General features: G+C 57.2%; 1 protein-coding gene across 1 annotated transcript in view; it reads left to right on the top strand.

Moving 5' to 3' along the window:
* The window catches only part of LOC117644901 (protein tiptop-like), a 35422-nt gene extending 30085 nt beyond the window's left edge, over positions 1–5337 (top strand). The window contains exon 3 of the mRNA XM_034384614.1: positions 18–5337. Coding sequence (XP_034240505.1) covers positions 18–3420 — 3403 coding nt within the window. The 3' untranslated portion in view covers positions 3421–5337. The remainder of the gene's footprint in view (positions 1–17) is intronic.
* The last annotated feature ends 10076 nt before the right edge of the window (positions 5338–15413 follow it).

Genomic DNA, 15413 nt, shown 5'->3' with positions numbered 1-15413 from the left:
TGCTTTGTGTGTTGCAGGGACTCGCCCAGTCGCTGCCCGTCCAGGGACTCCCGCGCCTCGGTGGGGTCGGCGCGGTGCCCGTCCAGGGAGTCGGACCTGCCGCCCGGGCTGCCGGGGCTGCCGGGGCTGCCGCCGGGCATGGAGGCCATCGCCGCGGCGCTGCCCGCCACGCTGCAGGCCCAGTCGGCGGTGGCGGCCCTGCTGGGGGTGTCCCCGCACCGCCTGATGGCGCCGCTGACGCGGGGACCCATCTCCCCACACGTGTCATCGTCGTCCTCGCCGCCCAACCACCCGCTCAGCTCGCCGCCGTCCTCGCCCACGGAGGACGGCTCGGCGCTCGACTTCAGCAAGAAGCCCTCCTCGAAGCGCGAGCGCGACGCGGACGCGCTCAACCTGAGCAAGCCCGACTCCCCCGAGCCCGACGGCGGCGCCCTGGACCTGTCCATGGGGTCGAGCCGCAAGCGCGGCCACGACGACGCGCCGATGCTGTCGCCGCAGCCCTCCCGCAAGGCCGCGCGCGTCGCCGCCGACTTCAAGAACGTCGTGTCGCCGTGGACGTCCCCCGTCGTGGCCTCCCACTTCCCGTACTTCGCCGCCGCCGTGGCCGCCGCGTCGGGCATGTCGCCCAAGAACAGCAGCCCGAACGCGGCCACCGCGGCGGCCGCCGCCATGCTGGACCCGTCGCTGTGGAACGGCAAGCTGAAGGGCGGCCCGCCGTCCGACGCCACCAAGGCCCTGGAGAAGATGAGCGAGCTGTCCAAGCTCGGCAGCGACGAGATGTTCCGGCCGCTCATGCCCGGCGGCCCCGGCGCGCCCGGCGCCACCGGGCGGCACAGCGCGTGGCAGAGCCACTGGCTCAACAAGGGCGCCGACACCGCCAAGGACGTACTCAAGTGCGTGTGGTGCAAACAGAGCTTCCCGTCGCTCGCCGCGCTCACCACGCACATGAAGGAGGCCAAGCACTGCGGCGTCAACGTCCCCGTGCCGTCCATCCAGCCGCCGCCACCGCCGCCGCCGTCGGGCCGCGAGCGCGAGCGCGAGCGAGAGCGCGAGCGGGAACGAGAGCGCGAGCGTGAGCGCGACCGCGAGCGAGACTACCCGCCCACCACGCCGTCGCCCAACCACTCGGGCAAGTCGCCGTCCGACCTCAACATGCTCATCAAGGAGACCATGCCGCTGCCCAGGAAGCTGGTGCGCGGCCAGGACGTCTGGCTGGGCAAGGGCGCCGAGCAGACGCGCCAGATCCTCAAGTGCATGTGGTGCGGCCAGTCGTTCCGCTCGCTGGCCGAGATGACCCAGCACATGCAGCAGACGCAGCACTACACCAACATCATCTCGCAGGAGCAGATCATCTCCTGGAAGTCGAGCGACGGCGAGAAGCCCCCCGGGCCCGGCGGCCAGCCCGCCCCCAGCGGCTCGGCGGCGGCCTCGGCGGGGCCGGCGTCCACCCCCAACAACGCGGGCGCCAGTAGTCACGTGAGCGCCGTGCTGACCTGCAAGGTGTGCGACCAGGCCTTCAGCTCGCTCAAGGATCTCAGCAACCACATGGTCAAGAACCAGCACTACAAGGAGCACATCATGCGCTCCATCACCGAGTCCGGCGGCCGGCGGCGGCAGACGCGGGAGAAGCGGAAAAAGTCGCTGCCGGTGCGCAAGCTGCTGGAGCTGGAGCGCGCGCAGAACGAGCTCAAGAACGGCGAGGCCTCCATGATGGGCGTCAAGCTGCCCAGGGACCTGGGCCGCGACCTGGGCCGCGACCTCGGCCGCGACCTTGGACGCGACCTCGGCCTCACCACCAAGATCTCCTGCGAGAAGTGCGGCGAGAAGATCGAGACGGCCGTGTTCGTGGACCACGTGCGGCTGTGCGTCGGCGGCGGCATCATCACCCCCGACCAGCGGAACCTCCTGAAGAACGCGCTGCTGTCCAGCAGCGTGCTGTCCCCGGAGAGCCCCACGTCGCTGCGGGACGCGAGGAAGAGCAAGGACGAGCGGACGTCGCCGGCCTCGGACACGCCGGGCAGCCCCAAGGACGCCCCCAAGGCCGAGGGCGCCAAGAGCGACTCGCCGTCAGTGCTCTGCGCCATCGAGAAGCTCATCGAGAAGAGCTTCGACTCGCGGGCGCGGCACGGCGCGGCGTTTCCCGGCCCCGGGGCGCCCGGCGCCCCCATGGGGTCCAGCATCCTGAAGCGGCTGGGCATCGACGAGACGGTGGACTACACCAAGCCGCTCGTCGACCCGCAGACCATGAACCTGCTGCGCTCCTACCACCAGCAGCAGCAGCAGATGTACCACCGCCGGGAGCGGAGCGGCAGCGAGTCGTCGTCCATGTCGGAGCGGGGCGGCGGCAGCGCGGGCCGGCCCGAGGCCATGACGCCGGACCGCAAGTCCGACCACCACACGCCCAGGACGACGCCCGACAAGCGCATGTCGCCCAAGCGCGAGTCGGAGGACGAGGACATGCCCATCAAGCGGGAGAGGAGAGACCACGACGACGACGACGACCACGACGACGTCAACGAGAGGGTGCGCGCGCCGGCCCTGGACATCAAGCGCGAGAAGGACGAGGACGAGGACCGCGAGAGCGTGGCCAGCCGGTCGCACAAGACGCCCGACCGGGACGCCGACGACCAGCACTCGGAGGGCCGGCGGAGCGTGGGGGCGGAGAGCCGGGGGCGGAGTAGCGTGGGGCCCAACCACGGCGACAGCCCGACCCACAGCCCCCGGCACACCCCCCTGCCCGCCGCCAGCCCCGCGTCCAGCGAGCGCTCCACCCCGCGGAGCTCGTCCGACCGGAAGTCCTCCCTCGGCGCGCTGTCCTCCATGTTCGACAGCCTGTCGGGCGCGGGGGGCGGCGAGGGGGGCGGCACGGGGGCCAAGGGCAGCAGCCACCCGCTCGCCGCCCTGCAGAAGCTGTGCGACAAGACTGAGACCCACCGCCACAACCGCTCCAACGCCGCCAACAACAACAACAATAACAACAATAACAGCTCGGCGTCGGCGAGCGCGGCGTCGGTCCCTCCCTCCACCACCCCCGGGGCCATCCTGGCCTTCAGCTGGGCGTGCAACGACGCCATCATGACGGAGAACTCGGTCATGAAGTGCGCCTTCTGCGACACGCCCTTCATCTCCAAGGGCGCGTACCGCCACCACCTGTCCAAGATGCACTTCGTCAAGGACGGCGCCATCCCGGACCCCGTGGCCATCAAGGCCCACCAGGCGGCGCAGGCCGCGGCGGCGGCGGCGCAACCCCCCACCCCCGGCGCGTCGTCGTCCAAGACCTCCAACGGGTCCTCCGCCAACCCCGGGGCCCCGTCGCCCGGCAAGTCTCCCCAGGCGCCGCCCGCCTTCGAGGAGAGCCCGCACTCCAAGTTCCTCAAGTACACTGAGCTCGCCAAGCAGCTGAGCAGCAAGTACGTGTAAAGTGCAATACGGCCACATGCCGACCCCAGTGAGCAGCTCGGTTACCTTATCGTATAAAAAACTAAAACCGTGTTAGGAATGACTCTTCTTTCAAGTTTCTTTAGAAGCATAGGTGTACAAAGTGACTTCCATAATCATTCCTTTCTGATCCTCTATGCTGAGATCTACCTTCCTCTTTCGCACATTTTTCTTGCCATTTGTTTTTAAATGTGCCCACGTGTGAGTTAATGTTGACTATTTCGTATGTATTTGAATGTGCAATTTAGCCTGATGGTGATGTTTGTATGTTGCCCGCAATTAGGGCTTTCTACCATATCCCAGTGTAAACCAGTGATGGTATTACCTTTTAGAAAAATGCGAGTATACGGAAATTAGAACGTGAATCGTTATTTCATGTTTGGAAGTAGATAGTGGGCTTCCTTACCAAATAAAGCTCGGTGCCCAACTCCCCATCCCCTCATCAATGTGATAAGTGAACTATGTTCACAAATGACCCTATCCTATAATTGTGTATACCAACTTTAATATTTAATTTAAGATGAGATTGAGCTGAGAGTGATCGAGGCAGACCCAACAAACAAAAGGTATACTAGCATGTGTATAAAATACAAAAATGAAAAACTCTTTTCTAATTGCTCATGTAGAAAAATTACGAGGTCTGCTGTACCTCTCTTCTGCTATTTGATATATATTATATACATATATGTTTTCACAGGATATTTTCCGATCCTCTGCTCCTCTAAAATAAGTATTATCAAGTACCTACAAACAATCGTATACGTATCTGCTACAAAATCGAGACAACTATTTCTATCTTCTTTATTTTGGACGTTTTAAATTCGAAATACCAACATATATAACAAAGTTACAATGTCCTTAGGACATTGCCTAATATAAACTATTATGTATACGCCCTAGATCAGATAATCGGAACTTCAAGACTCGTTGAGACAAAGAGAAAATGTTACAGAATGTTTTGCTGGTGTTGTGTTTGGCTGTCTTTTTATTATGTTTTAGATCATTCATATACTTTCTATTGTATTATACATGCCAAAATATTTGTACAGTGAGGTTTGCCAGCTCAAAGATTATTCAATTTATAGCCACGCAATATAAACTAGCACTATGTGCTTAGTCATGAAATCTTTTGTTTTATTTATTTAAATGGCCTGATCTCATAAGGTTAAAAGCAGAAATTTGTATTGCGTTTCCAGCGATTCAGATGCTTTTGTATTTTGTGGAAATAGTACAAATTTGGACTATGTTGGTGCGGAAACGTACACGGAGCTCACTGAACCAACTATTCGCTCGCTTCGTTGAACCATTCAAATTGTGATAATCCATTTTTTCCACAGTATACTAAAAAAAATCGCACAGCTCGACAAGGGCCGTGTGTGTGACGGGAATATCTGGTTCAGTGAAATCCGCGTAACTTTCTCGTTCAACTTTCATATTTATTGTAGTCGTGTTGCAAGCTCGTTCGAGTCTCGTACTCGCAGCAGTCTCTTGCATGTAGTTTTTGACTTCTTGTTGTTTTTAAGCGAACAACGATCAATGTGCAAAAGCGAATGTTACTGTTATGATTTTGATCAGTAAGAAGTTCTTTGTTAACCTGCTACCTTACGGAGATCTGCACGGTTGAAACCAGTCATGAGTTAAGCTTAATTTATTTTCTATATAGTTTGTTTAGCAGAGATCGTGAATGATTTATATTTTCCGGGTCTTTTGAAGAATTGTTATAACTGTTAATTGTCACTATTCTTGTTTTAAATTATTGATTAATTTAATGTCGGCCACGTATCGTCTCTTTGAAATGAATACTGTGATTTCTGTATACATTAAACGCCTCTTCAATCTGGAAAGGAACGTGTTTAGTAATAGTCAAGTAAGCAATAAATTTGTTGGATCTGTAATGAATTGTGTGTTTTCCTTTACCCACATATAATCACCGAAAAATGGAACTTCAAAGAACCAAAAACCACATAACACACAAAAAAACTAATAATCAAAAGTTTTAATATTCTCATGAAAGAAAAAAGAAAAATGAATAACACGTATTCTCTAGTCAATGGGGCTGAATAAGATACATTCAAACTGAAAAAAAAGAAGATGATACACTATAGAACCTACGGCCATCACTCAAGACTAGTAATTGAAAAGAGAAAATATGCGTCAACTTGTTCTATCAACATATTGATACCACGTGACACCGGGAGCTACAAATTACCCTTAGTCCGGCAAAGTCGCAGGTCTGGAAAATAGCCAACGAGTCTTCAGTGAGAGAACTCATCATTTTGGCTTAGTCTCGGATAACCCACGGCGCAGTGAAAAGAGATATTTATGGCTATATAAGTACCTGCATTCGCAGGGCAGCGCTCCGCAGTATGGATCGTTAGAGTCACAAGGCAGCGGCGATTTCACTGGCCGACTAACCTAACCAGGGCCGCCGCAATCGCGGAGATGAATGTAAACGTCTCGGAAAAACCCTCACGCCATGTTGCCGCATAGGTACTCAAAATACTACGCAAAAGCACCCATGCTGCAAGGATTGCGAACCTCACCCTGTCTGCTGTAGGCAACTTTTCAACAACGCGCAGATGTGTTGAGTTTTTTCCTAAAGTCACGTGGCAACGCAGCCTGTGGGGACGACGAGTGGCTCGCTTGACGGAGGCCGGCGCGTCCTCAGAGGGCGACCTAACCTCAACTAGAGGCTTCTGTCCGAGGGGCGCGGGAAGGGACGAGTTATGACCCTCGGAGCCCCGCGGAGGGCCAGCCCAGGGCCGAGCCAGAGCCAAGGGCCCCGCGGTCCTCAAGTGAGCGTTATGTTTTGCCGCCATTGTGCGGCTTGATGCATACCCCGCCGTGGTGACGACACCCCCGGCACCGCCCGGCGGCGGAGGCAGCGGAGGCGCACCCCCAAACCTCGGCGTATCTCATCCTGTGACAGCGCACTTAGTGCCTGGCAAGCCTGGCAAGGAAGGCAGACCAAAATGGCGCGCTGCCGTCAAAAATTTCAGGAACGACGTCGCACAGTGGGCCAGAAGACCGGTGGAGGCGGTCAAAATCCCGGACGCGTTTTGAGCTCCAGAGTCGCTGAATGGGGCCCGAACTGAACGTGTGACCCCACCTATGGATTGCTCTCCGCACGAGGAATCCATTGGTGGGGTCACACGCTCGATTCGAGTACCAGTTAGCGACCCTGGAGCTCAAAACGCGTCTAGATCCTTGCCCGCTTGCGGCGGCCTCCATGCAGTGGCTGGGTGGGTACAGTGTACAGACGCGTGGGAGACGCGGGCGGCGCGCTGCTGGGTCGCCGCGGTCCGTCTCGCCGGCCGGATGCGCCGTCAACATTTGAGTAATATGTGAGTGCAATAATTCAATCAGCGCCGACCAAGTCGACGAGGCAGCTGGGCAGAACACAGGCCGCGGGGTGCGACGCGACGCGCACGCGCAGGGCTGCCAGGGCAATCAGGGCGAGGCGACACGTGACTCGAGAAATGCCACGCAATGCTGCCAACACTGGCGGCGGTAATAAACGGCGCCAACGTTACAGCGTCACACCGCAGCGGTGCTGAGAGGAGCTAGCACAACGTGAGGCGACCCAATGCAACGAGACGGATTTCCGACATCTCAACTTTTCAACAATGCACGGTAAAAAAAATAACCTAACCTAACCTAACGTCAATGAAAGCAGATGATGCTTGGTAAAGGCTGAGGCTTCAACCATCCGGATGTTTCAAGATTCCAGGCTGCATTTGCAACAACGGCTGGATGTCCCTTCTTCGGCTCATTCACTCCTGAAACAAAAACGAAACAAGGGAAAAGCAAAGACGGTTCTTATTTGAAAATATACCGAACATAGAACAGTATTAGCCAACATAAACAAGAGGAAATTTTGTCAACATGCAAAATTGAAAAATTTCCTCTTGGCTTTTGTTGCTCCTGTTCTTTCACTAGCTGGTTGGCCGTGCTGCCTTCGCATTAGGCTCTAGTTTTCTCGATGCTGCTTCCCTCGTCAGTTTAGATTCCCGCTAGACGGATAAGTGGCCTGTGTCTGGCGGCCGTGCCAGTGTCAGTGCGCGTTCGTTCCATGAAGGAGATCTTTGATCGGGCATTGGGCACGTCGAAGCTGGTTTACTGTTTGGCCCAGCATCCGCCAAGTGTCGACACGTTTACAGCCGCCAGACCGAGAGTCGTTTTCGCCGCTCCGTCTCTCTCGCACCTGTGCGCAACGCCCTTCGAGCGCGAGAGAGACAGGGCGACGAAAACGGCTCTCAGTCTGCGCGGGGAGCCGCAGAGCGCTGCGGTGTGACTGAGGCCAGCCGCCGGGCCTCGCCTTGCCGCGCCTTTGAGGCGATCTGTCGTCGCGGTCAATGCGGAGCGATGCGAAGCAGTGCGGCGGCCTGCTGTGTTTCATCAGTGTGCAAACAGACATACGCGGCAAACTTACGACTGACGGGATGCATGAGTGGCGGCAGCAAAAATGAGAACGCAGACTTGAACGCAGTCTGGCACTGGGCCGCGCACACCGCACCAGAAGACTCATTCCGAGCTGGAGGTCTCTCTCTCTCTCTCTCTCTCTCTCTCTCTCTCTCTCTCTCTCTCAGCCTGTAGCAGACCGCCTTTGATCGTGCCGAACACTCGCAGTGTTGCATTGAAAAGACAGGCGAGTGGTCAAGAAGGTGGCGCGGTTCGAGAAATCTCAGCGCCCCGCCGCCGAAAAACGAGCAAATTATGACGAGTGCGCGCTCCACTCTTCCGCTGGCGCGCGTCGCTCAGCATCTCACGGGCCTGCCGAGCACCGGAAGGAGAGGGTGGCGGTGAGAGATTGGGTAGCTTCCGGGGAGCGACGGTTGAACTCGGGTGACAAGCCACGGGAAGTTGTGTCAGGCCTTGCCATAAAAGCTTGCCAGCAGCAAAAGACACAGGTTGAAGAGGACGGGAGAGAGAGAGAGGGGGGGGGGGGAGGGGGATGCATTTTTCTACGCGGGAGAGTTATTAAAACGTTCAACATTTGCCGAGAACTCATATAGACAAGCTCGAGAGCCCACCGCCGTGTTTTCCTTGGTTTTCCTTCGCGCCGCTGCTGCGCTTCTCATATCTCAATCCCGAATGCGAAGGGAGTCACGTTCGCCTGTTTGCGGGCGCTCTGTCTTTTCGTTGTTTACCCGGCCGTCGGGACAGGTGTCTGTGACTGAGTCCGGCCACCCATCACGTCACGGCCGTGTTCACGGTCGCAGCGGACAGCGGGGCACACAGAAATAGCCATCAGACATTGTATATCGAGAAACCAGTGTCGCGCCAGAAAAGTAGGCAAAGAGTAGCCAAAAGGCACCAGCGATGGAGTCCCATCTAGCGACTCAGGAGCTCAAAACGCGTCTATTCTTCTTTCAATGTAAAACGTCCGGATACCTCACCAAGGCACCCTCCTCGGCAGGTAACGCTGCTTTTTTCCCCTGGCAAGAACACTCAAACACTCTCGAAGCTGCAGCTGAGCCACACCTGAGCCGCCAAAATAATAAACTTTACAACTCATTGTTGCGTTTTATTTGTGTGAATTACCTGCTAAAAAGGGCCAAACCCGAGTGGCGCCCGGCGCCGCCGACAAGGGTGGCTCCACCGTGTGGCTCCTCGCCGCCCACGTCGTAAAGTGCGAGACGCGCTGCGGTGCGACAGGGGCGACAAAGCGGCCATCTGTTTGGGCCGCCCTACGGTGTAGGCGCTGCCACTGGACCCGGCGCCTCGATAGGCTCCAAACGGCGGGCTGCAATTAGCCGGGCGTGGGAAAAGGTGCACCGAGGGATAGCCCACCGGTTTTCGACGCTGCTTACCCGCGGTCTAGACCTCCCACTTAGGGTTGCGAAAAAATAGTTGGGGGTCGCGGCTTCGTACTTTAGGATCGCGAGGGGTCCAAGAGCTCCTCTGGGCAAGAGCATTTCGTGCGAGAGAGACAGAACAAGTACCACGCACAGTGGGCCAGAAGACCGGTGGAGGCGGCCAAAACTCTAGACGCGTTTTGAGCTCCAGAGTCGCTAAATGGGACTCGAACCAAAAGTGACCCCACCAATGGATTGCTCTCCGAACGAGGAATCCATTGGTGGGGTCACACGTCCGGTTCGAGTCCCATTTAGCGACTCTGGAGCTCAAAACGCGTCTCTAGAGTTTTGGCCGCCTCCGCCGGTCTTCTGGCCCACTGCGCCACGCCTCGCCGGCGACAGGTGGCGCCTCAAGACAAACAGTTTAGAAGCCGACATGTCGTGACCGCACCAGCTTCTCAGCGACCCCACGGCGGACCTGCACTGCGAGGAGGATAGCACCCCGGATGGAAGGGAGGGGATGCCGTTACGCGCGACAGGGCAGCCTTGAGTGAAGCCCCGGCACGAGCCGATAAGAAGAAGAGAAGAAGAAGAAGAAGAAGAAGAAGAAGAAGAAGAAGAAGAAGAAGAAGAAGAAGAAGAAGAAGAAGAAGAAGAAGAAGAAGCGAGTACTATAGCCACTAAGCAGTAGAGTGGCAGGCCAAGTCGAAATTTTTGACGTTTCCACTTCGACTCAGAACATCCATGGATGTGCACGCGATATGTATCACACTGGTAGTAGTACAACCACATTCCAATTTTAGCAGTGCAGCAGTTCGCTCATGATCTGTCCTTATGTGATCCCCACCCCCTGGATGACCGGTTCACGCCTCCCTCCGCCCGTGCGGCGATCCTATGGCCATTCCGCCCCCGCCTCCATGCGCGATCCTCTACGACTACTACTGCCGCCGAAAAGGCAATCGCATGTTATCAGGTGATTCCTTATCACTCAGCCAATGGGAAGCAGATGGAGAAAAATGTGCGTCCGCCGAGAAAATAGTGGCGACGCAGACCGCGGCCGTGCGGGGCACTCTTAGGCGCCCTCTCCGCGCCCACACACTCACACACACACACACACACATACACACACACTCGCGCGGGGAGAAATACTGTCTGCTCAATGGTCCTTCACACGCCACCCCACCCCATTCCCGAGGCATTTAATACATTGCGAGAATATCCAATGGCAAAGGCACGGACAAACTGCTACGGGAGAAGTACTACTACTAGCGCGCGTTGAGGTTGGTAGTAGTGCTACCGTGCGTCGCGCTGTGGTGACGCGCGAGGGACGGCAGGCAGGGCAGGGCAGACAACCCCGTCGTCCGAGCGACGCACAGTGGGCCAGAAGACCGGTGGAGGCGGCAAAAATTCGAGACGCGTTTTGAGCTCCAAGTCGCTAAGCAGGACTCGAACCGAACGTGTGACCCCACCAATGGATTCCTCATTCGGACAAACGATGTAGACCCGCAGCAATCCATTGGTGCGGCCACACGTTCGGTTGGAGGCCCATTTAGCGACTTTGCAGCTCAAAACGCGTCTGGGATTTTGACCGCCTCCACCGGTCTGCTGGCCCACTGCGCCGACTCGAGAGTCGCGGCTCGCGAGCTATCGCGGCCCAAATGGACGCCGAGGGAGCGGCCGAACATGCACGTAGCGTGTCCCAGTGTGCTTCGACTGGACGACAGCCGCCCTTGCAGCGGCTCCCTCTCTGGTTTTCGTCGCTCTGTCTCACTCGCACCCCTACGACCCGCCCCGTGAGTGCGAGAGAGAAAGAGAGAGCGAAGCGAAACCGCCCGCCGGAACAGCAACCCTCTCACAGTGCGCCGCTGCTAAAATATAATTGAAGGCCACCACCCGAGGTCGGAGTGCCTTGCTGACTCGAACCGCTAAAGGTCTGCATAGGCCTAACAGCGCTGATGATGATGATGATGAATCCACGCGCGGATACTACACTGGACAGCCCTCGGCCGTCCGCGTGTTTATCAGACGGGGCTCTTCCGAGGCGAAGAAACGAAGCGCCCCGGTGAGCGAGAAGTATCCCGATGACGATGGATCGTTCCGTCGCTCCGTCTCTCTCGCACCCCAACGGGGGGCCCCACGAGAGAGAGAGAGAGAGAGAGAGAGAGAGAGAGAGAGAGAGAGAGAGAGAGAGAGAGAGAGACCAGAGGCTACCGCACCTCGCGAGCCGACGAGGCGCAGAGCAGCGCAGAGCGGTGCCACGCCAAAAGCACGCGGTTCGCGGACGGACGCCGGCAATAAAAGTCACATTCACGGGAGGCATGTGAGGGGAGGGGGAGGGGTGCGGTCGACCGTGGCGTGGACCGGGTGCTAAAACCGAAAAACCACGTTCCCAAGTTCATGACAGCAAGGCACAAAGATGATCATACGCCACGCAAAAAAAAAACTCGTTCAAAAAACGTCACAAAAACGAGCTGCGTGGAAACTTGTCATTTTGAGAATCGCAAAAGGATTGTTGGTACAGTATACTCGAAACAGAGTACAGTATTTCGACGCCTGTTCGCTCTGAGACTGTCCGACGCGCGTTGTCCGCGGCTGGGTCCACGGCCCCGTGTCACCCGGAGCCGCCCAGACGCGGCAGCAGCCATCCAGCACGCCGAAGGGTAATTATTTGGGCCCAAGAGGCAATTTCCCTCGTAAAAATGTCGGATGCATTGGACGGGCCGATATGAATGTGGTGAGGCTCCGAGCCAGGGTGGAGGGAAAACTTTTTTTTTCCCGGCGTGGAAACGGTCGTCGCGAACACAAGTCCGGACTGACTGAGTCACTGGCGGCGTGGCGGGGCGAGCGGCCGCCTTCTTATAGGCAATTCTGGGGCGGATTGATGTACCGAGGGCCCGAGCCGAGCCGAGCAGTATCAATATATTTTGAATGCGCCCGCGCCGAGGCGGCCGAGGCGGGACCAGTGTGTCCACGCAGCGAATATTTCCTCATGGCCTAAAGTTGTGCGATTCCGCCCTTCCGGGCAGGCAACGCACTGTCAGAGTGGACCGCTGAAATTGCCATGGAAAGTCCAAAAAAGGCGCAAAAAAAAAAACACAGCGCGGGCAGAGGCAGTCAAATTCTAGTGGATCGCCAGAAACATTCAAATTTGAACGTTTTTTTAGCAGATGATACCGTTGCTAAAGCTGAAGCTGCAATTGTTTTTTTTTTGTTTCTGGTTGTTTAAGGGTTGGGTTGCCTATTTGTCAGGCGCCGCACTACTAAACGCAAAGCACAATTTGGATTTATGCAAGGCGAGGGCACTCGCGGAGAAAGCGTTGCAGTTGGCATGCGTTTCGAAATTCGCGCGGTGCCTCCGCAACCGACGAGACGAACCACGACTCCTTGGTGACGGCCTCCAAGGCGGAGGAGCGAGGGGGCCCATCTGCAGGAGACACGGCACCGCGGCATCGCGCGGAGAGAGAGAGAGAGAGAGAGAGAGAGAGAGAGAGAGAGAGAGAGAGAGAGAGAGAGAGAGAGAGAGAGAGAGAGAGAGAGAGAGAGAGAGAGAGAGAGAGGCGAGGGGGCAAGGACGGGTCTGGCCAAGACACTCCGTGGCCGGTGACGGGTGCCGGCGGGGTCACTGAGGTGTGGCGGAGCACGGCAAGCTCAGGAAAAGCTGTGCGCTGTGCATGAGTCCGCCACAACTCAGTGCCACGCGAAAATCCTACTACCGCCTTCGCCCTTTTTTTTCAGCCCCCCGCCCCCTTCCCGCAATTCCATCTCCATTTCATGTGCCCCTCAACAACTCACCCGAGCGACCTCGTGGTCGTGCCACCTCGCCCTTCTCCCCTCCCCCTTCCCCTCCCCCCTCTTTTCTCGGTGCTCTTTAGCGGTCCGCAGACACGTCTCGGCAGCCCCGTCCCCTGCCTGCTGCTACGGCGGCCGGAAAATATTTTAACATGGTTTTCCTTGTGGCTACACAACGCCTGGCCTGGTCTAGTGGTCCAAAGGCGCGGGCGGGGCGAGGCGGGGTGGGGCGGGGCGGGGCGGGGTGGGGCGGGGCGGGGCGGGGTGGGGCGGGGCGGGGCGGGGTGGGGCGGGGCGGGGTGGGGCGGGGCGGGGCGGGGCGGGGCGGGGCGGGGCGGGGCGCGGTGGGACACGGGGCCACGTCACCGCCCGGCCTTCCGCAGCGATTAACCCCGACCAAGTCCGCCCCGCTCCGCCCCCTTCCTCCACGGCCTCCTTCCCTTCGCTTTGCCTTGTCAGACGGGCCCGTCTCCGCCACTCGCCTAATCCGCGCGCCCAAAAAGACGGGGCCCCCGCCGGGGCTCGAACCCGGCACCCGCCGCTCCGGACGCCGGGTCGCAGACACCTCGGCCACGCGTTTTTCCCGCCCCGCGGCGCGTGCGGTTTGTGACGGCGCGCGGAAGTGTCGCCCGGAGGTGCAAAGCAAATGAACCTGCCCGATGATGCTCCCCGGGGCGGCTGGCTGGCTGCCTGGCGGCCAGCACGCTGACTCCGACAGTCGTGTTCGCTCTCTCTCTCGCACCGACACGGGACGTCCCGCGAGTGCGAGAGAGACAGAGCGATGAAAACGACTCTGGCCGCGCGGCGCTACGCGGCGCCAAGTTCAAAGCGGTGCCTCGCCTCGCGCAGCCTCGCGGCTCGCGGCCGTCGTCAGCACGAACCGAGGCGCTTTGCTTGCCGTGCTCGCTGTGCTCTTTGTGTTCTGACTTTCGCTCTGTTTCGATATTCAATTCCGATGTCTACGGAGCTTATTTGCTCCGAGCCCCTCCCCGCCAGGCCCACGCCAGGCCCGCCAGGCCCGCCAGGGCGGTATGAGATTGGAAACAAATGCGATTTGCACGAAAATGATGTCTTCAATTATCGAATCCGGCATTGGCGGATCCGCCGCACTGCTTGCTGAGCCGCGCGCGCTCGGCTCGCTTGGCGCCCCCACTGCAAGAGCTGGAGCAGCCTGATCGATACCTACTTTTCCAGCAGCCTGCTCCGCGAAACAATATTTGCTTTTGAATAAGTCTCGGAGGAGTGCGCAGCCAGACAGACGGCGCGGCAGACTGATTCCGAGAGTCGTTTTCGTCGCTCTGTCTCTCTCGCACCTGTACGGGACGCTCCATGAGTGCGAGAGAGACAGAGCGACGAAGACGACTCTCGGAATCAGTCTGCTGATGGCCGGACCACTGCATAGTGGGCCACCACTGCAAATCCAGTGGCAGGTTTCCTCTCCACTGAGTGCGGCTCTCTCTATATCTTACAAAGATTTAGCGTACCCATTCCTGGTTTCCAGATTCCATGCCACATTTTGGCATTCCATAGAGAACGCCAAAATTTGGCGTTCTATTCCCCACAGCACCACAGACCAGAACGCCAAAAATTAACGCTCCAAAACAAATGCAATAATTTGGCGTGAAAGACATTACTCGTTTACAGAAAAATGAATTTCCGTATCATAGCTTTCAGTTCTGATGATCCCTAGTTCAAACCACAGCAGTTATACTATGACAAGCAGGGCTGGACCAGTGAAAAACAAGACCTGAATCTGTATTATCAGATTACGTGTCAATGTCGCTGACCCACAATGGAATCTCTTTGGTTTTGACCAGCGATTACTGAGACACTGGAAGAATGGTACTCACAAAAAGGTGGATATCACTGAGTCACTCTCTCTTGGTGATGGGTTGACACAACAAACTGTCGCAGTCCATTCTCAAATCAGAAGACTTGAGCCACCGTCATAGGCCTAGCCTAGCCCCAACGAGCAAGGCCGCTCCCTCTTCAAAACCTTGCTCAGTTCACAACACTTGAATAATTTTTGACTGGCTCGCGAGCACTCGCGGCTTTTGAAAGTAGTGCAACACGATAAAACATGACAGAAATACGCCAGCGTTGACCGCGGCGAGACGAAATGCACACAAAAGTAACAATTTCAGCGTTTCGTTCGAGCAACAGTGGCCATTTTTACTGTTGTTGTTGTTGTTGTTGAGAACGCGCAATATGAGAAATACCACGGAACGACTGTATGGCAAATCAAGCGGGGTTAGGTCAGCTAGCAGAAGACATTGAAGCAGCACAGTAAACATGGCTTCTCTTGAACAATAGAATCGTTCAAATTGTTTACGTTTGTGTGCATTTCGTCTCGCCGCGGCCTACGACTGCCTATTTCTGTCATGAATG

The sequence above is a fragment of the Thrips palmi genome, unplaced genomic scaffold (genome assembly GCF_012932325.1).
Source record: "Thrips palmi isolate BJ-2018 unplaced genomic scaffold, TpBJ-2018v1 HiC_scaffold_18, whole genome shotgun sequence".
Taxonomy (NCBI): Eukaryota; Metazoa; Arthropoda; class Insecta; order Thysanoptera; family Thripidae; genus Thrips; species Thrips palmi.
Note: the sequence above shows the minus strand (reverse complement) of the source record. Positions and strands in the feature narration are given on the sequence as shown.